At 40.2% G+C, this 26,638-nt stretch overlaps 2 protein-coding genes across 2 annotated transcripts; both read left to right on the top strand.

The window, feature by feature from the left end:
• The first annotated feature begins 2,812 nt into the window (after nt 1-2,812).
• Nucleotides 2,813-16,412, top strand: bmt2 (base methyltransferase of 25S rRNA 2 homolog). The gene is made up of 5 exons (XM_062042749.1): nt 2,813-3,052; nt 9,063-9,204; nt 12,915-13,049; nt 14,250-14,364; nt 14,436-16,412. The coding sequence occupies exons 1-5, from the start codon at nt 2,911-2,913 to the stop codon at nt 15,063-15,065; spliced, it is 1,164 nt and encodes a 387-aa protein (XP_061898733.1). The 5' UTR covers nt 2,813-2,910; the 3' UTR covers nt 15,066-16,412.
• A 781-nt stretch (nt 16,413-17,193) lies between these two features.
• Nucleotides 17,194-26,023, top strand: tmem168b (transmembrane protein 168b). Its single transcript, XM_062040664.1, has 4 exons — nt 17,194-18,676; nt 21,763-21,905; nt 21,976-22,250; nt 24,910-26,023. The coding sequence occupies exons 1-4, from the start codon at nt 17,540-17,542 to the stop codon at nt 25,455-25,457; spliced, it is 2,103 nt and encodes a 700-aa protein (XP_061896648.1). The 5' UTR covers nt 17,194-17,539; the 3' UTR covers nt 25,458-26,023.
• The last annotated feature ends 615 nt before the right edge of the window (nt 26,024-26,638 follow it).

The raw sequence follows: 26,638 nt of genomic DNA, 5'->3' as shown, positions 1-26,638 counted from the left end.
AAATTTACGCAAAAAATTTCAAGCAACAATTTTTTCTGCTCTGAATTTTATACACTCTGAATTTTAAAACTTGAATTTTAAACACACATTTTATCCATCAAATTGTACAGTGTCAAAATGATAATAGATTTTGCGCACATTTTTTAAGCAAGGAATATTTCCGCAATTAATTTTTTTACACTGAATTTCAAAGCCCTGTATTGTAATATCTGCTTGACTTGTATTTTACAGCAAGTTATCCATCAAATTGCACAGTGGCAAAATGGCATTGGATTTTACGCCAGAAAATAGAAGCAACAAATATTTCCGCCCTGAATTTTTCTGCACTGAATTTTTTTACACTGAATTTTAAAACCCTGCATTTTCACAAACTGAGTTTTAAAAAACACATTTTATCCATCAAATGTGTACAGTGTCAAAATGACAAGAAATTTTGCGTATAAAATTTCAATGAACAATTTTTTCTGCATTGAATTTTTTACGCTAAATTTTTACACAGTGGATTTTAAAACCCTGTATTTTAATATCTGCTTGGCTCGTGATTCCACAGCAAGTTATCAATCAATTCGGACAGTGTCAAAATGGCATAAAATTTTACGCCAAAAAATTGGAACCAAAAAATGTTTTCGCACTGAATTTTTAAAAACACACATTTTATCTATTAGATTGTACAGTGTCAAAAGGACAAGAAATGTGTAAAAAATTTCAAGCAACAATTTATCAAATTGTACAGTGTCAAAATGACAGGAAATTTTACGCAAAAAATTTTCAATCAACTTTTTTCTGCACTGAATTTTTTACACAAAGTTTTTAAACACTGAATTTTAAAACCTGGTATTTTATCCCATCCATCCATTTTCTACCGCTTGTTTTAACAAACTTGATTTTTAAAAACAGGAATATTTCAGCATTTTTTTTACACTGAATTTTAAAAGCCTGTATTTTAATATCTGCTTGACTCAGAATTTCAAAGGAAGTTATCCATCAAATCAATGTACAGTATCAAAATAGCAATATGTTTTACGGTAAAAAAAACAAAAAAAAAACTATGAATATTTCCGTACTGAATTTTAAAAACCCTAACCAACTGATTTTTTAAACACATTTTGCTCAATATTTTTATTCAATTAAATTGTCAGCATAATCAGATTTTTAAAAAATAACTTCACAAAATTCAAACACAAAAATTATGTGTCCAGAAACAAGCTTTCGTAATAAAGACACAAATAAACCTCCATAAATGTGTCAAAACATGCAGCCCTATTGTGTTGTGTGCTATTTATTTCTCTCGACAAACACACAGCATGGCGGTGCACATCTTTGTGGGACTGACAAGCACATAATTGAAAAACTGAAATGTTTTTGCAGCAGCATGGGTGACATGTTTCCATAAGTCATTGACCATTTGGCTAATGATTATAAATCTCAGAGGATATCAAGTATTGCATGTGTGCTTGCATGCCTTCCACAGAAAAACAACCAAGGGGGCATTACGGTCAGTGTAAGTTTTGGTCGTTTAATTTTCGTTTCATGAATGGAAATTGAAACAACAGGTTCATTTTAAATTTCATTTTTAAAAACGAAAAATAAAATTTGAGAAAAAACGTTTTTGTTTTTGGTACTGAAGAGAGCAAAAACTTCACCCAAATACGATTTGATTTCCATTTTATATATTTCATATAAAAATATTGAAATCCACAGTTAACATAAACGGATTTTTTTTCCAATGTTCTGAGACCGGAAACTTTTATTTTCAAAGTAAAAGCGGGGATAATACAGTACCCGTATGCCTGGCTAAAATGTATTTGGAGCCCCACACAGAAACCATTCTAAACATGGCGCAACGAGGACTGACATTGGATAAATCTCTATGCATACATCACAGTGGACGCAAATAATTGATCATGTCACGCACCATAAAACAGGCCAGTCTGCGGTCCTGTCTTTATAACAGCTACTTCCGGTTTCGGTATGTGTGTGTGTGTGTGTGTGTGGGGGGGGGACATCCGCTTTGGTCTGCCTCTGTTCAAATATGTGCGTCGAGATTTTTGTACGTGACAGTTTACTTGTGCCATGTCTAAAGTAATTTTTGTGTCGCGAGTGAAATACATTTTGGCCAAAGTCACACCAGGAACACGTAGTAATTACTCTCGCTTTTACTTTGAAAATTAACTTTCCGGTTTCTGCAGCTGAAAACACATAATTGTTGGTCTATTTTTCCCATGTCTGTTTACTGTGGTTTTAATTTGTGTTATATAAAATGAAACTCAAACCGTTTTTTAAACGTAGTTGAAAGAAGAAGAGTTTGTTTGAATTGTTTTACATTTTAAAATTAAGTTCAAATAAACCAAGCGTTTTTTGTTTTACATTTTCCATTAATGAAAATAAAATTCACCGACCACAACATAAAGTGACCCGTTACAAATTCCAATTCAATTCCAGTCTGTACAACATTACTCTCTTTGTGACGTCACAACTTGCTTCACAACAGCCATGAGTATTAAAATAGTTTTATGGTGTGATAAGATGTATGGTCGTGTTTGTGTCTTCGTATTATTGTGATATTAGGTGTGAAGGGCCGGAAGGTTGAACATCCTATCATTTATCGGTGTTCAATATAAAGCAATCTTGTGTTGTTTTGCTTTTTGTAGTTATTAGTTTTGCGTTTTCGCAGTGTCCGAGATTTACGAGGGGCTGTAAATGTCTCACCACGGGCAGTCGACGTTTCCAGGCTTATGATTGGACGTCGCGCTGTCATTTCTTAGCACGTGTGCGCCAAGTTGAGCCAATCGGCTTGCCTGTTGTTGGCACGTGCGCCGCCGGCAAGCCGGTGGTTGAAGCAAAAAAAAAAAAAAAAGATTAAAAAAAAAGAGGAAGCCACCACCAGAGGAGGTTACGGTTACCGGCGCTATGGACCCCAGCGACGACGTCGGACACCCGGGACTGTTTTACGTACCCATTCCCGATGCGGCCCCGAGCAAGAAGGAGCAGGAGAAACTTTCTGGGGTGGTTAAAAATGTCCACAGAAAGCTGCGCAGGAAATACAGAGAAGGTGAGCAGCGAGGCCCACACATCCGCTTCTTGGCTAACGAATTAGCTTCTTCCTCAAAACTACACAGACCGGAGCTCCACTTCCATTTAAAACACATTCTCCCAGTCGCGGCTATGTTCTTGGCTGCCATCACTGGTAGAGACAGACCTTTTAAATGGAACCAGTAACAGGCCAACGTTTGTTTGTGCACAAGCTGCACTTAAAGCTTGAACTAAAGTCAAAACTCAACTTTAAACTTGAGTGTCAACTGTAAGACTAGTGGATATTGCACTTACACCCACGGGGAAGTGTTGACAAGGCAGAAATCCACTTGAATGTGAACCAAACATTAACCTGAGCTAACACTTATGGAGTGAAGTGAATTTGATTTATATAGCACTTTTCTCTCGTGACTCAAAGTGCTTTGCATAGTGAAACCCAATATCTAAGTTACATTTAAACCAATGTGGGAGTAGGTGGGTAAAGTGTCTTGCTCAAGGGCACGACGGCAGTGACTGGGATGGCGGAAGCTGGGATCGAACCCAGAACCCTCAAGTTGCTGGCACGGCCGCTCAACCAACAAACCACGCCGTGACAAACGTTTGAGAAGAACCAGGGAATTGTAGTCCTAATAAACCACCCATTTTCTATTTGGGTTTAGGTATGGACTGGATGAGTTGACCGGTCAATCACAGGGCATCTATAGAGGTATAACTTGGGGGGTGCATAATAAATGAAAATAACATAACTCACATCTAGGGATGTCCGATATTGGCTTTTTTGCAGATATTCCGATATTGTCCAACTCTTAATTACCGATACCGATAAATACAGTCGTGGAATTAACACATTATTATGCCTAATTTGGACAACCAGGTATGGTGAAGAAAAAATCATTTTTTTTAAAAATTAATAAAATAAGATAAATAAATTAAAAACATTTTCTTGAATAAAAAAGAAAGTAAAACAATATAAAGACAGTTACATAGAAACTAGCAATTAATGAAAATTAGTCAAATTAACTGTTAAATGTTAGTTCTATTAGTGGACCAGCAGCACGCACAATCATGTGTGCTTACGGACTGTATCCCTTGCAGACTGTATTGATATATATTGATATATAATGTAGGAACCAGAATATTAATAACAGAAATACAACCCTTTTGTGTGAATGAGTGTAAATGGGTGAGGGAGGTTTTTTGGGTTGGGTGCACTAATTGTAAGTGTATCTTGTGTTTTTTATGTTGATTTAATAATTGGTATCATCCAAAACTAATGTAAAGTATCAAACAGAAGAATAAGTGATTATTACATTTTAACAGAAGTGTCGATAAAACATGTTAAAACAGAAAATAAGCAGATGTTAACAGTAAATGAACAAGTACATTAATAATCAATTTTTACAGTTTTTCCTTAATAATTTTGACAAAATAATTGAATGATAAATGGCACAATATGTTACTGCAAATGTCAGCAGACTACATTCGGAGCCTTTGTTTGCTTGCTTACTAATAAAAGACAAGGTGTCTTGTATGTTCACTATTTTATTTAAGGACAAACTTGCAATAAGAAACATATGTTTAATGTACCCTAAGATTTTTTGTTAAAATAAAGACAATAATGCAATTTTTTGTGGTCCCCCTTATTTAGAAAAGTATCGAAATAGTTTTGGTACCGGTACCAAAATATTGGTACTAGTATATAATATAATACTAGTGTTGTCCCGAGACAACACTAGTTCAAACTTGTATCTGTCAGTAGACTCCAAATGAATGCGCTAAAAACAGCAACAAAGATGGCGGAGAGAAGACTCTGTCATAGTGGAGGCACATAAATGAGACGGTCAGAAGGCGTCAGTAAAACATAATCTATGCAACATTTTGACCAAATAACCACTATAACGTGTCGTGTAGACCAGTGGTCCCCAACCACCGGACCGCGGCCCGGTACCGGTCCGTGGATCGATTGGTACCGGGCCGCACAAGAAATGTAAAAAAATATATATATATATATATATATATTATTATTATAATTTTTTAAAAATTATTAAATCAACATAAAAAACACAAGATACACTTACAATTAGTGCACCCAACCCAAAAAACCTCCCTCCCCCATTTACACTCATTCACACTCATTCGCACAAAAGGGTTGTTTCTTTCTGTTATTAATATTTCTGGTTCCTACATTATATATCAATATAGATCAATACAGTCTGCAGTCTGAAAACTGTACCACAGTATAGGTGTGTTTTATTTATATATATATATATATAATTTTTTTATTTTTTATTTTATTTTTTTTTTTTTTTACATTTATATATATATATATATATATATATATATATATATATATATATATATATACATATATATATATATATATATATATATATATATATATATATATATATATATATATATATATATATATATATATATATATATATATATATATATATATATATACACAATTATTTATATTTTTATTGATATTTTTATGAAATAATGACCAGGAGAAAAATATATTAAATATCCAGCCATCCATCCATCCATCCTCTTCCGCTTATCCGAGGTCGGGTCGCGGGGGCAGCAGCCTAAGCAGGGAAGCCCAGACTTCCCTCTCCCCAGCCACTTCGTCCAGCTCTTCCCGGGGGATCCCAAGGCGTTCCCAGGCCAGTCGGGAAACATAGTCTTCCCAATGTGTCCTGGGTCTTCCCTGTGGCCTCCTACCGGTCGGACGTGCCTTAAACACCTCCCTCGGGAAACGTTCCGGTGGCATCCTGACCAGATGCCCGAACCACCTCATCTGGCTCGTCTTGATGTGGAGGAGCAGCGGCTTATATAAACATTTTAATTAAGAAGTTCCAGTAATCCCCTTAGCTATCAATGCTAAAAGGAAAGTAAATGTTAACACAAGCATGGAAAACATTCAATGTAAACAAAATTCTAAAATAGCACTAAACACTTAACAATAACCTCTTAAAATGGAGGTACAAAAATAAGGAATATGTAAGAAATGCTTAATAAGTGTAACAAAGTTAACAAGTGTAAAAATGTAAGCATACCTGTAGAGAAACCTGAGAAGAACTATTTTCTGCAAGTTTAGTGCCAAGAAGTTACAGCTGTGCTCTAAAGGGTGAGCGTGCCTAAGGTGGTGTGGTATTAGCGGTCTTGGTGGGGGTGAGCGCCTTGCATCATTTAAGTTGTGACTACAGTCCTTTTTTTATTTTGTTATTCCCAAAAACTGCCATACTGTCCAGGTGACTTTTCCTGTTTAATCCGCAATGTCTTCATTTTTACTTTCTCTTCTCTATCTGTGCAAAGAATCAACCGCGAGACAACAAGATGACGCAACCAAACTTGATAGTTGATACTGTTACGCGATTTGCTGATAGCATATCACTCCCACTGATCAGTGATCACTTCCTGAGTTGCTCAGTTACCGCAGACCAAGTGCCTTTGTTCATGCAACCAACCTTGTTTCCCAACTTCCAGGTTTCTTCCAAAGAAGAAGAAAAAAAATGATCGAAAGTTTTATCGGATTATTTTTTTTATTGATATCGATTACGTGTCTGTCCCGATATTAATTGATATCGTTTTATCGCCCAGCCTTAGTCCCGATATGTATTCACTTTCGATACCGATATTGCAGCCTTGAGTATTAGCCAATATCGATACGAATCCGAAATATCAGGGCAAATCATAGAACGTTAATTCATTATTTTGTAGTGTGCAATGTTAGAAAAGGCTTAATCTAGTGAAATTCCTCGGAGAACAACGTCAGGCATGAAAAACACTAACCTTATGACAGACTTATGCTGTTTTTAAATTTGAAGTAGAGCGGTAATTTGTTTTTGGCGACACCCAGTGGTCACAATATTTCATTAAGTTTCATTAAGTTAAGTTTGAGCAGTAAATTGAGTGATTCATGTTTGTTAGGAGGTACTTTGTAGTACGCCTTGGCGACTTAATGTGTAAGTAATATGCAAATATAATTATTTGAAACTTGTTTATTTCGACAAAAGTGCTGTTATTACACTGCAATATTGTTCAATGAAGGACACTTATTACCGTATTTTCCACACTATAAGGCGCACCGCATTATAAGGCGCAACTTCAATGAATGGCATATTTTAAAACTTTGTTCATATATAAGGCGCATCGCATTATAAGGCGCATAGAATAGACGCTACAGTAGAGGCTGGGGTTACGTTATGCATCCGTTAGATGGAGCTGCGCTAAAGGGAATGTCAACAAAACAGTCAGATAGGTCAGTCAAACTTTATTAATAGATTACAAACCAGCATTCTGACAACTCTGTTCGCTCCCAAAATGAATAAACAGCTGTTTTATTATTTTCCCCGAGGTAAAGTCAGTGACGTGGTGTTTTGTTTATCTTTTAACAACAGCAAGGTTTAACATGTAGTGCAACATTTATATCAGATAGTGGAGGGGAACTTTTCCCTGATTCAATAAACACGTACAAAACAGTCTGATACTGTTACGGTAAATCAAACGTTAGTGCAATCACAATATAGTAACACTCGAAATAGTGCAGAGCAATAACAATATATCAATAACTCAATGTTGCTCAAACGTTAATGTCACACAACACAACACACAAAATAAACATGTAAAGCTCCCTTTATGAAGTTATTCCTCATCCACGAATCCCTCAAATTCTTCTTCAGTGTCCGAATCAAACAGTTGGGCGAATACGGCATCCAACATGCACGGCTCCGTCTCGTCGAAGTCGTCATTAATCGAGTCTGTGTCGCTGCTGCTCTATTCCCGTGTTCTATTGCGTGACTGATCGTCTTAAGTTTAAACTCTGCGTCGTAAGTGTGTCTCTTAATAGGAGCCATTTTGGGGTCTTTACATAAACAAACAAATGGAAATGAAACGGCACGCCTCGCGCAGTCATATATCCCAGCATGCACCGCACGCTTCTTCTTCTACTACGGGGGAAAATGAAGTCGGCGGCTGCTTACCGTAGTTGCGATTGATTGATTGATTGAAACTTTTACCTGTTGGAGGCTCAATATTGGTCCATATATAAGGCGCACCGGATTATAAGGCGCACTGTCAGCTTTTGACAAAATTGGAGGTTTTTAAGTGCGCCTTATAGTGCGGAAAATACGGTACATATTTGTAGCTTGGGTGCTATTGTGTGCTTAGCTGTTGTGTAGCTGCAAGCTCCTGCGTGTTTATCTTTTGTAATATTGATGATGTTAATAATAATTGACTAAAATTGAAGAAAATACCAACTTGTGTGCTTATTGGAGAATGCTTAGATGTTAACTGGCTTTCGAGCTTGACAAATAAACGCGGTGCGGGATTGCTTCTGTCATAGCTTATATCAGACATTTCAATATTTGTTGGGTTTTTTTTGCTAATATTGCACATATATCGGTATGGACTCAGTAGACCCCTAGTATTCAGACCAGTGCAAATTGATTGCAGTCTCTTAGGAAACTTCTCAGTGTAGGTTTTAGGTAGTGTTTATATTGCATAGTTCACATAGTGCAGATACTCAGTGATGTATACATGTCATTTACCATATTAGTGAGCTGGTCTGTAAAAGAGCGTGCGGTAAAACGGGAAGTTTGCAAAACATTTTTACCACATCAGCTTTTTCTGCCACGGTGCCATGCACAAAATGGACGTTGCCTTTGAATCACTCACTGTATTTATTGATGCTATAAACTGTAATGACATGCAGATTCAATGTTTTCCAGTCACATTCAAGCATAGCTGAATAAATGGCACGTTTGTTGTGTCGATTACTTGTCTGTGCTCTTCAATCCTGGTTGTTTTGGTGCTCGCTAACCACATGATTGGCTAACAAGCAACGTGTGATGTGCTTGAATCACAGTGGTCATGCCCTCAGGCTGCTGCTGTTGTTTACCACCACTCCTTGTCATGCTTTTTGCTCCTAAGCATTTGCTTGCTACTTGACCCAACACTGTTTCACGTTCCACATTGGGGTTTTTCTTCCCCCGGTGTTCCGCCATTGCCTCTCTCAACAGTGGGCGACTTTGACAAGATCTGGCGCGAACACTGCAAGGACGAGCAGACGCTGAGCGAGTACGCCCTCGCCATGAAGAACCTGGCAGACAACCATTGGGCCGTCAACTGTGAAGGGCAGGGCCGCATCGATTGGTGTCGCAGGTAAAGACGCACCTGAGATTGTCTTTAGAGCTGTCTTTTACCCCTGGGCTGCATTCAGACACAATTAACTATTTAATAGATATGCTATCTCTTATTTTGTTGGTGATATTTGTAAAATTAATACATAATACTGTGCTTTCTTTTGTATAATATAATAATAAAATGCAAGCAATTTATTTTACGCTGACTCCACCTCGGTGGTCAACTTTGCTTAAATTACAGAACTTTTCCACAGTGGCATTGAAGAACTCGTTGCCATTTCCGTCCAATTACTTGTCAGACTAAGATTTTCAGTGCTGACCACCAGGCCTGGGCCGCTAACAAATCTTGCTTGGCGATATATTGTCCAATACATTTTTGTCGATGAACGATACTATTGTCAGCATTATTTTTAATATATTATCATAACCTATAGTAATAACATTAATAATAATATTAATAGTAAATGCAATACACTTTTATTTTTATTGTATTTTTTTGTACCATTTTAATTGGATGGGCAAGAACTTCTGATTATCCTAAATTAATAAACAATGCAAATAAAATAGACTCTTAAACTTTTTTTTTTTTTTTCATTTTAACATTTTTTCATTATTATTATTTTTATATTTTTTCTTAATTTCTGATAGAAAAACTGCATTCAATAAATATTGAACATCTTGAACTGTAGTGTTTCCACCAGTTGGAAAAACCGGGATGGGTGCTTTTTCCCCCCCGTCTGCCATCGTAAACTGGGCATACTTGCTCGTTGGTTTGTGTTAATAGGTTAATCTTGCTCATTCGGTTTGAAGCCAAAATATTCCCACGCCGGACCTTTAGCTTTGCAATCTTATTTTTTCCTCCTAATTTTTGTCACCTCGCAGTGCTTCTCACTAGCAACGAGCAAGGCTCAGTCTCTGTCGAAAGATAGCATTGGTGATGTAGCTCGCGCTGCCGGTGATGTAGCCTGTGTGTGTGGCGGGGGGGACAGCGGAGTGCCGATAAAGAGAGATGGCGACAAATAATAACAAACGACCACAAAGTGGAGGAGAGAGAAGCTGTTGAAGGTTTTGCGATCATTTAAATGTGAAAAAGACATACATTAGGGTAAAGTGTAAAGTGCACTCTCAAAAAGCTGTCATTTCAAAATATCACCACATCAATGATGCAGCACATTAACATTAAGCATCTGAATATTTAAGAGCAGCAAACGATCAGAAACAAGGTCAATGTCTATTTTGGTAGCTAACATCCTATATGTTTGTCACACTTAACGAATGTTTTTCCAAAGACGTTTGCATCTACAGTTTGTATGTTAATGCTAACAAGTTGTCTATCCAAAAATCAAACAACCTTCTTCCAATTAATATATATTCAAATTGTTAAATACATTGTCACTTATCATACTTTATTAGAGTGTCTTTTTGTATATTTTGGTTCTTTAAGACTTCAAATGGTCTTAATTGTAGGACCGTATTTTTCAGGCCGTAGGGCGCACCGGGTTGTAAGACGCACTGCCGAAGAGCAGGACTATTCAGGTCTATTTTCATACGTAAGGCGCATTAAAGGGGTCGTATTATATATTTTTTCTACATTAAAACTTACCTGTTGTCTACATAACATGTAATGGTGGCTCTGTGGTCAAAAAGTTGCACAGATTATGTTTTACAGACCATCTTCAAGCCGCTTTCTGACCGTCTCTTGAGGATGCGCTATTTTGTGGGTGGTCTTATATACGTGGCTCCACTTAGACAGTGTTTTTTCCCCGTCATCTTTGCTGTACCGGTTTTTGTGCTTCCATAGCGAGTCTAGTGACAGATTCAAGTTATAACTGTATGCTACTTTATCTTAGAAATTGGCAACAGTAAAGGATGAATGCATCTCAACAAGAGGATAGAAAAAAGGAGCTTCTGGACTACGGCGTGGACTACAATGGCAAATTACATTTTTGGGGTCCTTATACACACACACTATAATAATAATGATATGTTGAAGCACAGCATGTCTGACTACGGAAGGCGTAATGTGACAATCCATCAAGCAGTTCGGCTTCGTAGCTTACCAAAGTTGTGCTAAAACATTTTCACAGATTTTTCAGAGCCGTGTGTAATGTTCTATATTCTCAAAGAAACATCAACGTTTTGGACTTGCTTGCTAACCTGTACTTGCAAGAGTCATTTATTGAACAGGCATCATCAGCCTGCAGTCCATAAGTATCTCTAATGGGTGACCGCCATCTACTGGTCACACTTATCATTGCCCCATGTACCAAATAAAATTGCTTCGAGGTCGGTAAGCACAACCAGAATTGAACATGCATTAGGCGCACAGGGTTATAAGGCGCACTGTCGATTTTTGAGCGCATCAAATTATTTTAAGTGTACCTTTTTTTTAAATCCAAAAAATATGGTAGGTTTTTTTACAGTGTTCCGAATAACGGCGTTATTACTAACGCCGTTATTTGCTGTTACTTTTACTAGTAACAAGTAATCTAATTAATTACTTGTATGTACGTTACAACGCCGTCAGCGAAACAGTTGACGTAATTTGCCGCGCTACTTTTGATGTGGCTGAATGTTAAGACAGTGTTAGAAGCACAATGAGTTCAATGCAAGGTTTAACTTTTTGCTAATGTAAGCAATAACCAGCGCCACACTAAAATTAACTTGATGATAAATAGGAGGCAACATCACACAGCAAACATGTAGGCTAAGTACACACATACACATACAAACACTACTACTACGAGGGAATAGTGAACAACAAATCAATGACTGAAGTGGCAAGCTTACAATCCTACAATACCTTATTCAATCTTTTTAACTAGCGCTAAAACAATCCAACGAAAAGATTCACCAGAGCTGCGTTCACTGCCCGCAAACCAAGTCTGAGCTAGCAAACACAGCTGAGCTAATGCTCCTCTGTTTGGGCGCTGACATCACACATTACTTAGCAACAAGCACTGCCTTTTAAAAGGACATAAACACTCTCTGGTCTCACGTAACATCTCAACTGCATATGCCAGATATTTTTTAAGTTTTTTTTTAAGTAATGGAAAAGTTACTTGCCCTTGTAATTACATTTATGAAAGAGTATATGTAGAATATATTTATATCATTTATATATTATATATATAATGTATTATATATATATTATATTATTTATTATTATTACTGTCTATTGTGAGCGAACTGTGGTGCTGAATTTCCCCCAGGGATCAAAAAAGTACTTTCTATTCTATTCTATTTCTATAATTTGTTAGTAATTCAATTACTTGTTTGTCAATGTAACGAATAATTGTATGTAATTGCTTTTTAAAGGTAATTTTCTAAACGCTGGTTCTATATTACCTGGTTCATGTTCATCTGGCTGCACTGTTTTTTTTTTACCTATTAACTTATTTTTAAAAAAATATGTAAGTGATAAATAGCCATGCTCCAATGGTAAAAGGGCAATTTCATTGTACATTTATAAGAAGAAAGAATAAAGGTCATTGGACTACGACACTCTAAGGCCAGAAAGTGTGTTGTATTTGATTCTATTATCAATCGATAGATTACGTAAATAATCTAATTAGTTTTATATTTATTATTTCTTTATGATGTCTGGAGCAGCGTGGGCTCAAAAAGGTTGCAGACTGCAACTTTGGAGTTCTGTCAGCTGAAAGAAACTTCCCTCATTCATACGGTGTTAGACTAAGGCTGTCCTTGTTGCGCTGTGTATGTGTCCAGTGTCTGCCAAGAATACTTCCTGGATGGTGGCATGAAGAGAATGTTGGAAAAGGATGAGAAAAGCGCGTCTTTCTCTCTCTCCACGGGGCTGACTGCAGCGTCTGCAAGTGCACAGCCACCCGACGCTGTGTTAAGGTAACTAGCTAGTGCAGTATGTATACAGTATAATGGAACCTGGATGTACAAACTTAATTGGGTCGTGAACAGGGTTCGTAAATAGAAAGTTTGTATGGTGAAGCAAATTTCTCCATAAGAAACAATGTAAATATGAATAATGGGTTCCAGCCTTGATAAAAGTCCATATTTTTATGAAGGTTTTTACACTTTAAACACATTTAAAGTGCTATACAGTACTGCTTATCAAACAAACATAGCAAGGAGGTGATGGATCAACTTTCTCTTTATTAACAAGCTGAATGAAATGTCCTGTCTGCGCTGCTCTGCACACAGAAGTCACTGTGGTGCCCTCACAAATGATCACAAAAATCATTTACTTTAACAACCATATTGCTACAACAATAAACATTTAGAAAGGTAAAATCCACTTACTGTACATAAACATCGGGGGCGAAGGGAGGGGCCGTGTGTGTGTGTGTGTGTGTGTGTGTGTGTGTGTGTGTGTGTGTGTGTGTGTGTGTGTGTGTGTGTGTGTGTGTGTGTGTGTGTGTGTGTGTGTGTGTGTGTGTGTGTGTGTGTGTGTGTGTGTGTGTGTGTGTGTGTGTGTGTGTGTGTGTGTGTGTGTGTCTTGAAAGAGGTGCTGCTGAACGTGAGGTAGCGTTTCTCTCTGCTGTGAAATAAGTCTGCTTTGGCATATTTTTTCAGGAAAGTTTGGTCTCATCACAAATTTTAAACTTGCTGTGGTACGAAGCCTGCTTTGTCAAATCTTCCATACTTGTGAGCGCCATGAATGTACTCCTCGCAAATAGTCTTTCTTTAATTCTACAGCGATTCCTTCCCTTTTTTCCACACGCTGGTCTGTTGTCTTTTTGTGACTCATATTGAGTTAGCAAAATGAACCAAACTGGTCAAAAGGCGCAAAAACACTGAAAAGGCACACACGCTGAAGCGCTAAGAAGTGACTAATAGTGTCCTGGGCAGCAAGTGATGTGGAGGGCTCTGCCTCCCCAGAAATGCTGCGCCCAGCTTTTCGCAGGGCACATTGTGAAACAAAATGAATGAATGAATTGGTCAAACTCTGAAACATGGTTCGCACACTGGGAGGCATGTTTGGCTCGATCGAAAAGCTTGCAAATAGAGGGGTTTGTAAATCGAGGTTCCGCTGTATGTGCTTGGCAATCAGCAGCATTTTTGACATAAACCTGTCCTGTGTTGTAGTCCGCTGACTCAGGTGGGGAAGATGCGCCTCCTGGATGTGGGAAGCTGCTTCAACCCCTTCATGAAGTTCGACGAGTTCCTCACAGTCGGTATCGACATTGTGCCTGCGGTCGAGGTGTGTACCAGCGTCACTTCTGACGTCTGTGAAACTAAATGTTGACGTTTTGCACCCTCGTATTCCCTCAGAGTGTGTACAAGTGCGACTTCCTCAACCTTCAGCTGCAGCGGCCTCTCCAGCTGGCGGGTGACTCCGTGGAGGCCTTCCTGCGCCAACTGCACAACCCCATCGACGCCTTGCCGGCGCAACTCTTTCACGTGGTGGTCTTCTCCCTGCTCCTGTCCTACTTCCCCTCGCCGTACCAGCGCTGGATATGCTGCAAGAAGGCCCACGAGCTGCTGGAGCTGCACGGCCTGCTGCTCATTATCACGCCCGACTCCTCCCACCAGAATCGCCACGCCCTCATGATGCGCAGTTGGCGCGTGGCGGTGGAGTCGCTGGGCTTCAAGCGCTACAAGTACGTCAAGTACTCCCACATGCACCTCATCGCCTTCCGGAAGGTGTCGCTCGCCACCACCAGCGACCTGGTGTCGCGCAACTACCCCGAGATGCTCTACATCCCTCAGGACTTCCACTCCAACGAGGAGGAAGAGGGCACCGACGTCCCCTCGCAGGCTCGCTCCGACTTCGAGGACGACCAGGTGGCCTGGGGCTTCACCGAGCTGCCCGACGCCTACGACTCGGATTCCGGGGAGAGCCAGAGCGGTTCTGTACCCGGCTTCCAGGAGCTGGAGGACCCCATCCTGCTCCAGAGCTAGGTCCCACCAGCGCCCCCTGCACTCCTCTCTTGGGAACTGCTGTCCCCCCTTCGACTGCTGCGCTGCCAAACTTAACCTGCTGCATTCTCCTCCTCCTCCAAACGATGCGGTTTGCACAGTGTGAAAGAGAGACGTTTACACATTATTTTCTCATAACACTCTTTCGACATATTTTTTGATAAATGGTTAACTTGTTTTGTAAGTCAGTAACAAGGTGAACCCAAGCTTCCGCCACCCGAGCGCAGACGTCAGCGTGTGTGCATGCTGAACATGTCAAAGTCTCCAAAAGCGTGACGGGTGTTTTAATGTGTTGAACAAGCGGACTCAGGTGGGCCAGCTTTGAGAAGATGACATTTTTTTGGAAAATGAAATGGTGTTGTTCAGTGTTGTGTGTTTTTAACTCCGTCTTAAGGATGCATGCATCCTTGACAACAACAATGTAGTATTTGTAGCATTTTAGGACCATCTGACTGGAGTATTCTACTAATGTGATTTAAGTGTGTTACTCATGGTGTCAACAAGGTACTAACGTTTCAAAGTATTTTTTAAAACCCTTCCTTGTATATAATAACACTGATTTAGTTCCGATGCTTTTTTTTTGGGGGGGGGGGGTGGTTCTAATACATTGAATGATACAAACAAGCCAAAAGGCTGTAGTCGAACCCTTTGAAGAGTCCTGTTAAAACGTTGACTATATTCTGGTCCTCAAACAGAAAACTCACCTTAACTGGAAAGATTTGCACTTGTCGGACCTCTGAAACAGGCGAGAGGTGTTTTTATATAAGCAATAGATGATCCTGATGATGATGCTGCGAAGGTTTTTAAGCTAATTGCCGATGACACGTCTGTTGGGTTTGCGCGTGTGAATGACGGCGTACTGGCACTTTATCACTGATCCCAAAGGGCGTCGCATCATTGACTTGTTTTCTTACGAAAGTTTAACAACCAGCACAATGAAAACGGCACGTCACCCAAAATATTTCCTCCCCACCGCTCTTCCATCCCTGTTAACTAAAAGGAACACCTGCATCCACCAGCAAATGGACCGGACAGCCCACAACAAACCGTTATTATTGTCATATTAACGATTAACAGGAGATTTCCCTGTGCTAAGACTGCAATACATGTTCATATCTCTTCTGTTTTATTAGAGCATCACTTGCGTTCAGTGGCCGTGTAATGGAGTGATGCAGTAGTCTTCCAAAGTGTTCCTTTTGGCTCATTTGCATGGTTCATCTTTCATTGTCAAACCAGTTCAATAGTGCAGAACAATGTGTGCTTCTTGTATGGTTGTATGCTTGTTTTATAAATGAATGTAAATGGAAAGTGGTCTGTCTTCTTCCAAGGAAACATAAAAATACAAATACTTAATTTCATTACTGTTTATATATATATATATATATATATATATATATATATATATATATATATATATATATATATATATATATATATATATATATATATTTGATTTTTTTTGTCTTTCTTTTAAATATTTTAAATACATATGCATATAAATTTATTTATTTATAAATTGTTATATAGTGTTTATATTTACAGTGTTATGTATGTATACTAAATATATATATACTGTATATACATATTGTGTATGTGTATATATATATATATATATATATATATATATATATATATAGTACAGGCCAAAAGTTAGGACACACCTTCTCATTCAATGTGTTTTCTTTATTTTCATGACTATTTACATTGTAGATTGTCACTGAAGGCATCAAAACTATGAATGAACACATGTGGAGTTATGTACTTAACAAAAAAAGGGGAAATAACTGAAAGCATGTTTTGTATTCTAGTTTCTTCAAAATAGCCACCCTTTGTTCTGATTACTTTTTTGCACACTTTTGGCATTCTCTCGATGAGCTTCAAGAGGCAGTCACCGAAAAGGGTTTTCACTTCACAGGTGTCATAGTTTTGATGCCTTCAGTGACAATCTACAATGTAAATAGTCATGAAAATAAAGAAAACGCATTGAAATGAGAAGGTGTGTCCAAACGTTTGGCCTGTACTGTATATAATAAACCAGATTGGAATAATAATGAATTTAATAATGAACCACAAAAAAAATCGCAATTCCTACAAAGGTATTTAGTTACTTTGCGGCTGCCGTAGCTGCAACTCATCAATCATGGCGTTTGAAAACTTTTGACGCGTCCAAACTTCCTGGACGGAACTGTCAGTAGGTCGCGTTCACTTGATATCTTTACATGTTTACAAATCCAATAACGGGTGTCAGGTTTTATGAAGGGAAGAGAAAATGTCGCTCGTAACTTAACGCCGAATGTTGTTATGCGCGTTATTAACGTCGGCTAGCTAGTTTGGCTAGGTTAGCTTGGTGGCTAAACATTAGCTGTCGCCTTCACTCCAAAGTCGTAAATGTAGCCCGATGTCGTAAAACATCGCGTTTGCTTGGGAGTACGTGGATTTGACGACTCGGGCTGAGAATGTTGCGTTTTCTACGTTACTGCGTGGGCCACTGCCTCCAGGCGGCCATGACCCGGCTGGAGGAGGTGAACGGGGAGGTGAGCATGTGGTCGTCGGTCCGCTGGCTGGGCTACCTGTCCGGCCTCAACCTGCTGGTGGCGCTGTGCCTCGGCCTCTTTGTCCGCTGGGAGAAGACCGCCGACTCCACCCTGCTGGTCATCTTCATCCTGGCTCTGCTGGTCCTGGGTCTGGCCAGCGTGCTGTACTGCTACCTGGACATGGAGCGCCTCAGCCTCCACCTGCTCCACCTGTGGTTCGGCTTCCTGCTGGGTCTGCTGTGCTTCATCAACAGCCCCGCCCTGGAGGGAGACGCCAAGGAGCAGGTGGCGAAGGGTCTGCTGGTGTCCAGCGTGTCGCTGAGGACGCTGTGGGCGCTGCTGGAGAGGATGCTGGGCCGCGCCCGGTACCGGCCGGCGTTCCTGACCTCGGCCGAGCGGCTGGAGCTGGTGGGCTTCGCCGCCGCCAGCACGGTGCTGCTCCTCCGCATGGCCCTGAGCGTCACGGTGCTGGTGTTGGCGCTCGCTGTCGTCATGGTGTCCCTGAGGATGAAGGCCATGCTGGGGCTGGCCAACTTGTCTTGCTTCGCCGTCATCACTGCGGAGTGCTTCTTCAAGACGCTCCCCGTCAGAACCAACCAGTTCGCCCTGGGCTGCTTCTTCGGCCTGCTCATCTGCGACCCGCTGCTCGACTTCTACTTCAGCGGCCTCTCCGTGACCGAGCGCTGGCAGCCGTTCCTGCGCCGGAGCGGCTTGTGGCGCCGCCTCTGCCTGCTGCCGCTGCTGCTGCTGGAGGTGGTCTTCACCGTCCTGGCGGCCCAGGTGCTGAGTCAGCTGGACAGCTGGTACCTGACCCTCCCCGCCTTCGTGGCGTGCGTGCTCCTCTGGGCCATCTGCCACATGGTGTTCTTCATCACCGTGTGGGGCTTCCACAGCAAGCTGAGCGACTGCCAGAGGGTGTGTCTGAGCCAGGGGTCAGGGGTCAGCGGGCTGGATAAAGTCATGGCTTCCAAAGGCATGAGACACTTTTGCCTCATCTCCGAGCGCCTCCTCTCCTTCACGCTGGCGTCCACCGTGGCCGTCGCTGTCTTGTCCTGGCAGGTAACCTTCCACTTCCTCTTTTGTCCAACAAACCTTATTTTGGTCTGTTCAATCAAAGGCTAATACGATGCACCCGCGTTGTCGTGACAACCTTCTCAATTTATTTCATCCATCCATTCATTCATTCTTAAAGTAATCTTACTTATCTCATCATATGAAATATGACTTACTTCACCAATTATTATTATTAAATTCTTACTATTATTTATTTATTTATTTTTATTGTGATTACTTATGGAGTTTATTGTGAAAAAATTGTGAACAGGAAGTGAACAAAAAGTTTTGCAACTGTTATGTAAAGAAAGGGGGTAGGATTAAATAAGCTCTGCTTCTTCCTACTCCTTTTCGAACATGTTGAAAAGAAACTGGAAATTGTGATGTATCATGTTGTATGCTTGCATGTTCGAAATAAACTCAAAACTCAAACTCAAACTCAAACCTCATCCATCTAATCATGATGGAGCCAAGAGTTTTATCATCTAATAGAAAAATAATCCTATAGTTTGCATATCCATGCTTACAATGTGCATAATATTGCTTATATATTTATAAAATAAATAAATACATATAATTGGGGATATATATATATATATATATATATATATATATATATATATATATATATATATATATATATATATATATATATAAATGCTTTAAAATGTAATATCGGAAATTATCGGTATCAGTTTCAAAATCATCGGTATCGGTTTCAAAAAGTAAAATGTATGACTTTTTAAAACGGACGTAAGGAGAAGTACAGAGCGCCAATAAACCTTAAAGGCACTGCCTTTGCGTGCCGGCCCAATCACATAATATTTACGGCTTTTCACACACGCAAGTGAATGCAAGGCATACTTGGTCAACAGCCATACAGGTCACACTGAGGGTGGCCGTATAAACAACTTTAACACCGTTACAAATATGCGCCACACTGTGAACCTACACCAAACAAGAATGACAAACACATTTCGGGAGAACATCCGCACCGTAACACAACATAAGCACAACAGAACAAATACCCAGAACCCCTTGGAGCACTAACTCTTCCGAGACGCTACAATATACCCCCCCCCCCCCCCTCCACCCACTTCAACCTCCTCATGCTCTCTCAGGGAAAGCATGTCCCAAATTCCAAGCTGCTGTTTGGAGGCATGTTAAAAAAAATTATGCACTTTGTGACTTCAATAATAAATATGGCAGTTCCATGTTGGCATTTTTTTCCATAACTTGAGTTCATTTATTTTGGAAAACCTTGTTACATTGTTTAATGCATCCAGCGGGGCATCACAACAAAATTAGGCATACTAATGTGTTAAGTCCACGACTATATATCTGTATCGGTTGATATCGGAATCGGTAATTAAGAGTTGGACAATATCGGAATATCAGATATCGGCAAAAAATCCATTATCTGACATCTCTAATGCTGGGTCAAAAGTATATATACAGCAACATACATTATTAATTTTGGTGATGTAGAAAAGTTACAATCAAATCAAATTGGCTTCATGGCATGGCCTCTTACCTCCAGGTGAGTGATTATGATTGACGACACCTGTTGACTTCTCTGAGCCCATTTAAATAGGGTTCATATGATGCAGTCATTAGACTCGGTAACAAACGCGACAATGGGAAAGTCCAAAGGAACTCAGCAAAAATCTGAAACAAAACGAATCATTGACTTGAACAAGTCAGGAAAGTCACTTGGAGCCATTTCTAAGCAGCTTAAAGTCCCAAGAGCAACTGTGCAGACAATTGTTCCTAAGTATAAAGTGCATGGAACAGTTTTGTCACTGCCACGATCAGGAAGAAAACGCAAGCTATCACCTGCTGCTGAGAGAAAATTGGTCAGGATTATCAAGTCAACCGAGAACCACCAAAAAGCAGGTCTGCAATGAATTGGAAGCTGCTGGAACACAGGTGTTAGTGTCCACAGTCAAGCGTGTTTTTCATTGCCATGGACTGAGAGACTACCACGCAAGAAGGAAGCCCATGCTCCAGAAGCCACACCTTAAGGCTTGTCTAAAGTTTGCTGCTGATCACATGGACAAAGATAAGACCTTCTGAAGGAACGTTCTGTGGTCAGATGAAACAAAAATTGAGCTGTTTGGCCACAATACCCAGCAATATGTTTGGAGGAGAAAAGGTGAGGCCTTTAATCCCGGGAACATCATGCCTACCGTTAAGCATGGTGGTGGTAGTATTATGCTCTGGGCCTTTTTTGCTGCCAATGGAACTGGTGCTTTAAATGGGACGATGAAAAAGGAGGATTACCTCCAAATTCTTCAGGACAACCTAAAATCATCAGCCCGGAGGTTGGGTCTTGGGCGCAGTTGGGTGTTCCAACAGGACCATGTCAGAAAACCAAAAATTTAGCTGAATTCCACCAATTTTGTCAAGAGGAATGGTCAAAAATTCAAGCAGAAGCTTGTGGATGGCTACCAAAAGCGCCTTATTGCAGTGAAACTTGCCAAGGGACATGTAACCAAATATTAACATTGCTGTATGTATACTTTTGACCCAGTAGATATGGTCACATTTTCAGTAGACCCATAATAAATTCATAAAGAAACTAAACTTCATGAATGTTTATTGTGTATGTGCTCCAATCACTCTATCACAACAAAATAAGAGTTGTAGAAATGATTGGAAACTCAAGACAGCCATGACATTATGTTCTTTACAAGTGTATGTCAACTTTTGACCACGACTGTATGTATAAAATAAAATGTTTGCACTGTGGTCAAGACAAAATATAACACAAAGAAAGCCTACCAAAAATAATGCTTCAATCCAAAAACATTTAAATAATTACAGAAAATAGGAAACACATTTTTAAAAATGAAAAAAAGCGATTCCATGGAAAAAGTACGGTAATACACCAGGATTAGTGTCTGTTATAATGGGAGTCAATGGGGCCTAGAAAGGTCCTAAGAGAAAGTGTTTATACTTTGTTTATATCCTATTCTCACAACAATGCAACAAAAACAGAATACCATATTATTAAAAAAAACCTCATCAGGCATCTGCATAAAGGTTGCAAACATCAAGCAGTTCCTAAAATGTTGCTTTGTGGCGTGCAGCCCACCAGCAGCATCTTCTTGAGCGTCTTCCTGCTGCTCTTCCCCTTGGAGGCCGTCTTCCACGGCTTGTTCCACGACCTGGCCGCCAGCCTGGGAGGAACCTGCGTGGGCTACGCCGTGGTGATCCCCACCAACTACTGCAGGTACGTCCCCGTCACGCCCTCACCCGAGGACTCGGACTTCCTGCTGACCACACCTGTGTTTGCCCTCAAGTCCCGACGGTCAGCCCACGCTGCTGCCTCCCGGCCAGGTGCACCAGCTCAACCTGCGCTCCACCACCATGCTGAACAACATCCAGCGCTTCTTCTCCCACCACCTCATCGAGACCTTCGGCTGCGACTACTCCACCAGCGGGGTCACCCTGGAGGCTCTGCAGGCCAAGCTCAAGTCCTTCATGGAGCTCCGCACGGCCGACGGGCCTCGCCACGACACCTACGTGGTCTTCTACAGCGGACACACGCACCCCTCTGGGGAGTGGGCGCTGGCAGGTGAGCGCACACCAAAAGTGTGATGATAACCATAGAAGCGGTTTTCAATTCAGGAAAATGCGCTAAAAATATCAATGCCACAGTTGTAACGGCCACTAGAGGAAACTATGCTCAAGTCCATTCCAAATGAGACTCGTGGTTGTTGACCATCTTGTACCCTAGTACTTGACACCTGTTAACTTTTAGCATGCTAACATATAGTGCTAACTTTTTTAGCAAATTTTGCAGCCAACACATCAGTAATATCCTCTAACTTGGTACTTGACACCTGTTAACTTTTAGCATGCTAACATATAGTGCTAACTTTTTTAGCAGATTTTGCAGCCAACACATCAGTAATATCCTCTAACTTGGTACTTGACACGTGTTAACTTTTAGCATGCTAACATATAGTGCTAAGTTTTTTAGCAGATTTTGCAACCAAACAAATCAGTAATATCCTGAAACTTGGTACTTGACCTGTGTTAACATTCAACATGCTAACATAAACGTGCTAACTTTTTTTTTAGCCAATTTTACAGCTGAACACAAAGTCATATGACTTGATACTTGACACATGTTAACTGTTACAGTGTTTCCCACACATTCATTTATTTGTGGCGGCCCGCCACGAAAGAATTACGTCCGCCACAAATAAAATAAAAAAAAAAATAATAATTTAAAAAATATATTTTTATTTTTTATTTTTTATTTTTTTATTTTTTTTTGTGTCCTGTCCAGCTTCTCAGACAAATCATATAGTTGATGTAGATGCCCATATAGGCTGTTCAGATTTACTTTACAAAAGAGAAGTGTAGGATACTTCTCTTGTTGCCTTATTTGTATTTGACCACTACTGTTTTCTGTTTATTTGTTACTGACTGTGGCAGGACACCTCTGCCTCTGTTTCACTTTATGTTGCTGGTAAATAATATAGTTGTAGTAGTAGGCTAAAGTTAAATTATTTAGTATGCACTAATTAAAGGGGCAGAGCTTTAAGAGACATTTTAGCTTTTATATTTTATAAGATATATTTTTTGTAAGAACCGCAATTAATAGATATATTTCAGTGAATAACTTATTGTTCAAATCTGTATATAAATATGTACATAAAGTGTTGTAATTATATTGTAAAATAGATGGATGGATGGATGGATGGACATTTAAAACAAAACTGTTATTATTAATTAGTAAATATACATTTTTTGAGCTTTTTTAGAGAAAATCATATCATTGTAGTAAATTATGCAAATTACTCGATGATGTCATGGTGACCACGCCCCCCCCCCCCCCTCCACAGGTATCTTGGCAGTTTATGGGAAACACTGCTGTTATCATGCTAAAGTGGCCAATACTACTGTAGTATTGATATTTTTACCTTATTTAGCTATTTTTATGCTTGAAAATGCTTAATTTAAGGAAATAGTTGAGATGTGTATGTTGTGTTCAGATGGTTTAGCATATATTGATAGACCTACATTCTATTGGTTTTAGTATCTTTTAATGGCGTGGCGCGGTTGGTAGAGTGGCCGTGCCAGCAACCTGAGGGCTCCTGGTTCGATCCCCAACCACTGCCAACCTCGTCACGTCCGTAGTGTCCTTGAGCAAGACACTTCACCCTTGCTCCTGATGGGTCGTGGTTAAGGCCTTGCATGGCAGCTCCCGCCATCAGTGTGTGTGAATTTGGAAATAGTGTCAAAGCGCTTTGAGTACCTTGAAGGTAGAAAAGCGCTATACAAGTATAACCCATTTACCATTTAATGGACAAAAAGTATCAAAGTGGCCCCCGCAAGCTTTATTTTTTTATTTCTGCTGGGAAAAGTGTGGACACTTCTGCTCTATTCAAATGTTTGATTTATAATTCACAGTTTGTAAATGGTTTACCACGGTCAGACCTGGGACCAATTAACAGCGATAACAGAGGGTTTAGTGTATGGGGTGTCCAAAGTGTGGCCTGGGGGCCATTTGCTGCCCTCAGATAATATTTCAATGGCCTTGAAATACTGTTAGGAAAAAAAACGTACCGTATTTTTCGGAGTATAAGTCGCTCCGGAGTCTAAGTCTCACCAGCCGAAAATGCATAATAAAGAAGGAAAAAAAACATATATAAGTCGCACTGGAATAAGTCGCATTTTTGGGGGGAAATTTATTTGATAAAACCCAACACCAAGAATAGACATTTGAAAGGCAATATAAAATAAATAACAGGCTGAATAAGTGTACGTTATATGACGCATAAATAACCAACTGAGAACGTGCCTGGTATGTTAACGTAACATATTATGGTAAGAGTCATTCAAATAACTATAACATATAGAACATGCTATACGTTTACCAAACAATCTGTCACTCCTAATCGCTAAATCACATGAAATCTTATACGTCTAGTCTCTTACGTGAATGAGCTAAATAATATTATTTGAGATTTCATGGTAATGTGTTAATAATTTCACACATAAGTCGCTCCTGAGTATAAGTCGCACCCCCAGCCAAACTGTGAAAAAAACTGACTTATAGTCCGAAAAATATGGTAAAAACTGTAATGAAAGGGCCAACAGAGAAGGAGAAAATGTTAATAACATAAAGCTGACATCTTTATTTTTAATCCCTACATTTGACTGGTTTGAAAGTGTGAACAGGTGCATTGCCGAGTGTTGACAGTTCCAATACGTTCCTGCAGGGGGAGACACTCTTCGCCTGGACCAGATAGTGAAGTGGTGGAGGGAGAAGAATGGCGACTTCTGCTCACGCCTCGTCCTCGTGCTGGACTGCCACAACTCAGCGGCCATGGCGAAGGACGTCCGCAAGGTGGAGGGCGTCTATGTGGCCGTGCAGGGCGCCACCCTGGCTGCCGCCGCCGCCGATGTGGAGCAGCCGGAGCCCCAGACGGGCGACTTCCTGTCCCAGTGGGTGGAGTACAACTGCAACCCCAATAGCGACACCAAGTGGTCGCAGCGGGGCCGGGCGGTGTCGGCGGCCTACGGTGTGTCCCGACACTGGAGCGACTACACGCTGCACCTGCCTACGGGCAGCGACGTCACGCACCACTGGAGGGCGTACTTCCCGCGCGTCACCTACCCCGTGGTGCAGATGGCGCTGTGGTGCGGCGGGCTCAACCTGCTGTGGCCGTGCAGCGCCTGTCTGAGGTGCCTCAAGCGCGTCAAGCTCAACTGGTTCCCTCCCGCCATCTTGGACACGGGACAAGGCTTCAAGCTGGTCCGCTCTTAAGACTGACATCCATTTTGTTACTGATTTCCTTTTTTTGAAATACCGTATTGTTCCAAATACAAGACCGTACTTTTTTTACACGGGTAGTCTTATATTGAAATACTAAAATAACTCCGCACACAGATGTATTTTTTGGAATATTACGATTTTTGTCTTTAAATTGCTAAAGTTGAGGGTTGGGGGGAAAAAAAGGTCAGGAAAATAGGTGACATCTTGTACTGGAGGTATTTACAGTCTTCCTTGAACAATTTTGAAAGATGCCCATTGATACTAGCTTGCACTTTTTTCTGAAATAATTCCAGTGTGCCTTTTTTCTAGGACTGATGTTATGCTGCCTTCCACCAAAGTGCTTCGTCTAAAAGTGTAAGACTTGTATGTTGTTTTCCCATTTAACTGTTGCACTTGTTTGTGTGCACGATGCATTCAGGGACCTTCTCTTGACTGAAACAAGTGTTCTCTCGTTTGACAAAGTGAAACTATGCAAGAATGGAGATGTGTTATTCAGGTCACGTTTCAGGATGTTTTAACGGCAAAGCTTCCTTTAATTAAATGTGTAGCTCTTTTAACTGACTTGTTGACTCAAATGTCCACCATTGTCTTTTTCTGAGTAACACTGCCACCCTGTGGTCGTTAGCGACTTTTGCTGTCTTGTGTGCCGACTGCGCGTAGACCGGAAGTTGAAATCGTAGATACTTTTGCGAACCAGTTAAAATACAATAATACATATACTTGCCTAACTTGAGTTCAATTACCTTTTTATAAATGTATTATTACACTTACCTAATACATTTTTTTTGGGGGGGGGGGTGGGGGGGGGTCGTAAAGTTGGGAACGATTTTTGTTTGCGCATGCGCAAACGAATCAGGCGGTGACCGAAAATACCTAACTTTAAAATAATTGTACCAACACTCAACGAACATAAAACCTTATTTCATTCATTAGAATCACAACATTAATACATTTAGAATGACTCAGAAGGAGGTGGCTTAAGTTTAAACGAAGCACTTCATCCATCTCCTTTCGGTTTAAGGCAGTACTAAACGACGCCACAAGAGGGCGCTGCCATACCGCAAACACGGAAGTATTTTTACCAAGTACACCAAACATTAAACAGACGTTTAATGAATGTGATGCGATAGTTTTACACGACTCCTAAAATGTGACCACAATAAGCTGTAGAT

The sequence above is a fragment of the Entelurus aequoreus genome, linkage group LG03 (assembly GCF_033978785.1).
Source record: "Entelurus aequoreus isolate RoL-2023_Sb linkage group LG03, RoL_Eaeq_v1.1, whole genome shotgun sequence".
In the NCBI taxonomy this organism is placed as follows: domain Eukaryota; kingdom Metazoa; phylum Chordata; class Actinopteri; order Syngnathiformes; family Syngnathidae; genus Entelurus; species Entelurus aequoreus.
This window is presented reverse-complemented; position numbering and strand designations above follow the sequence as displayed.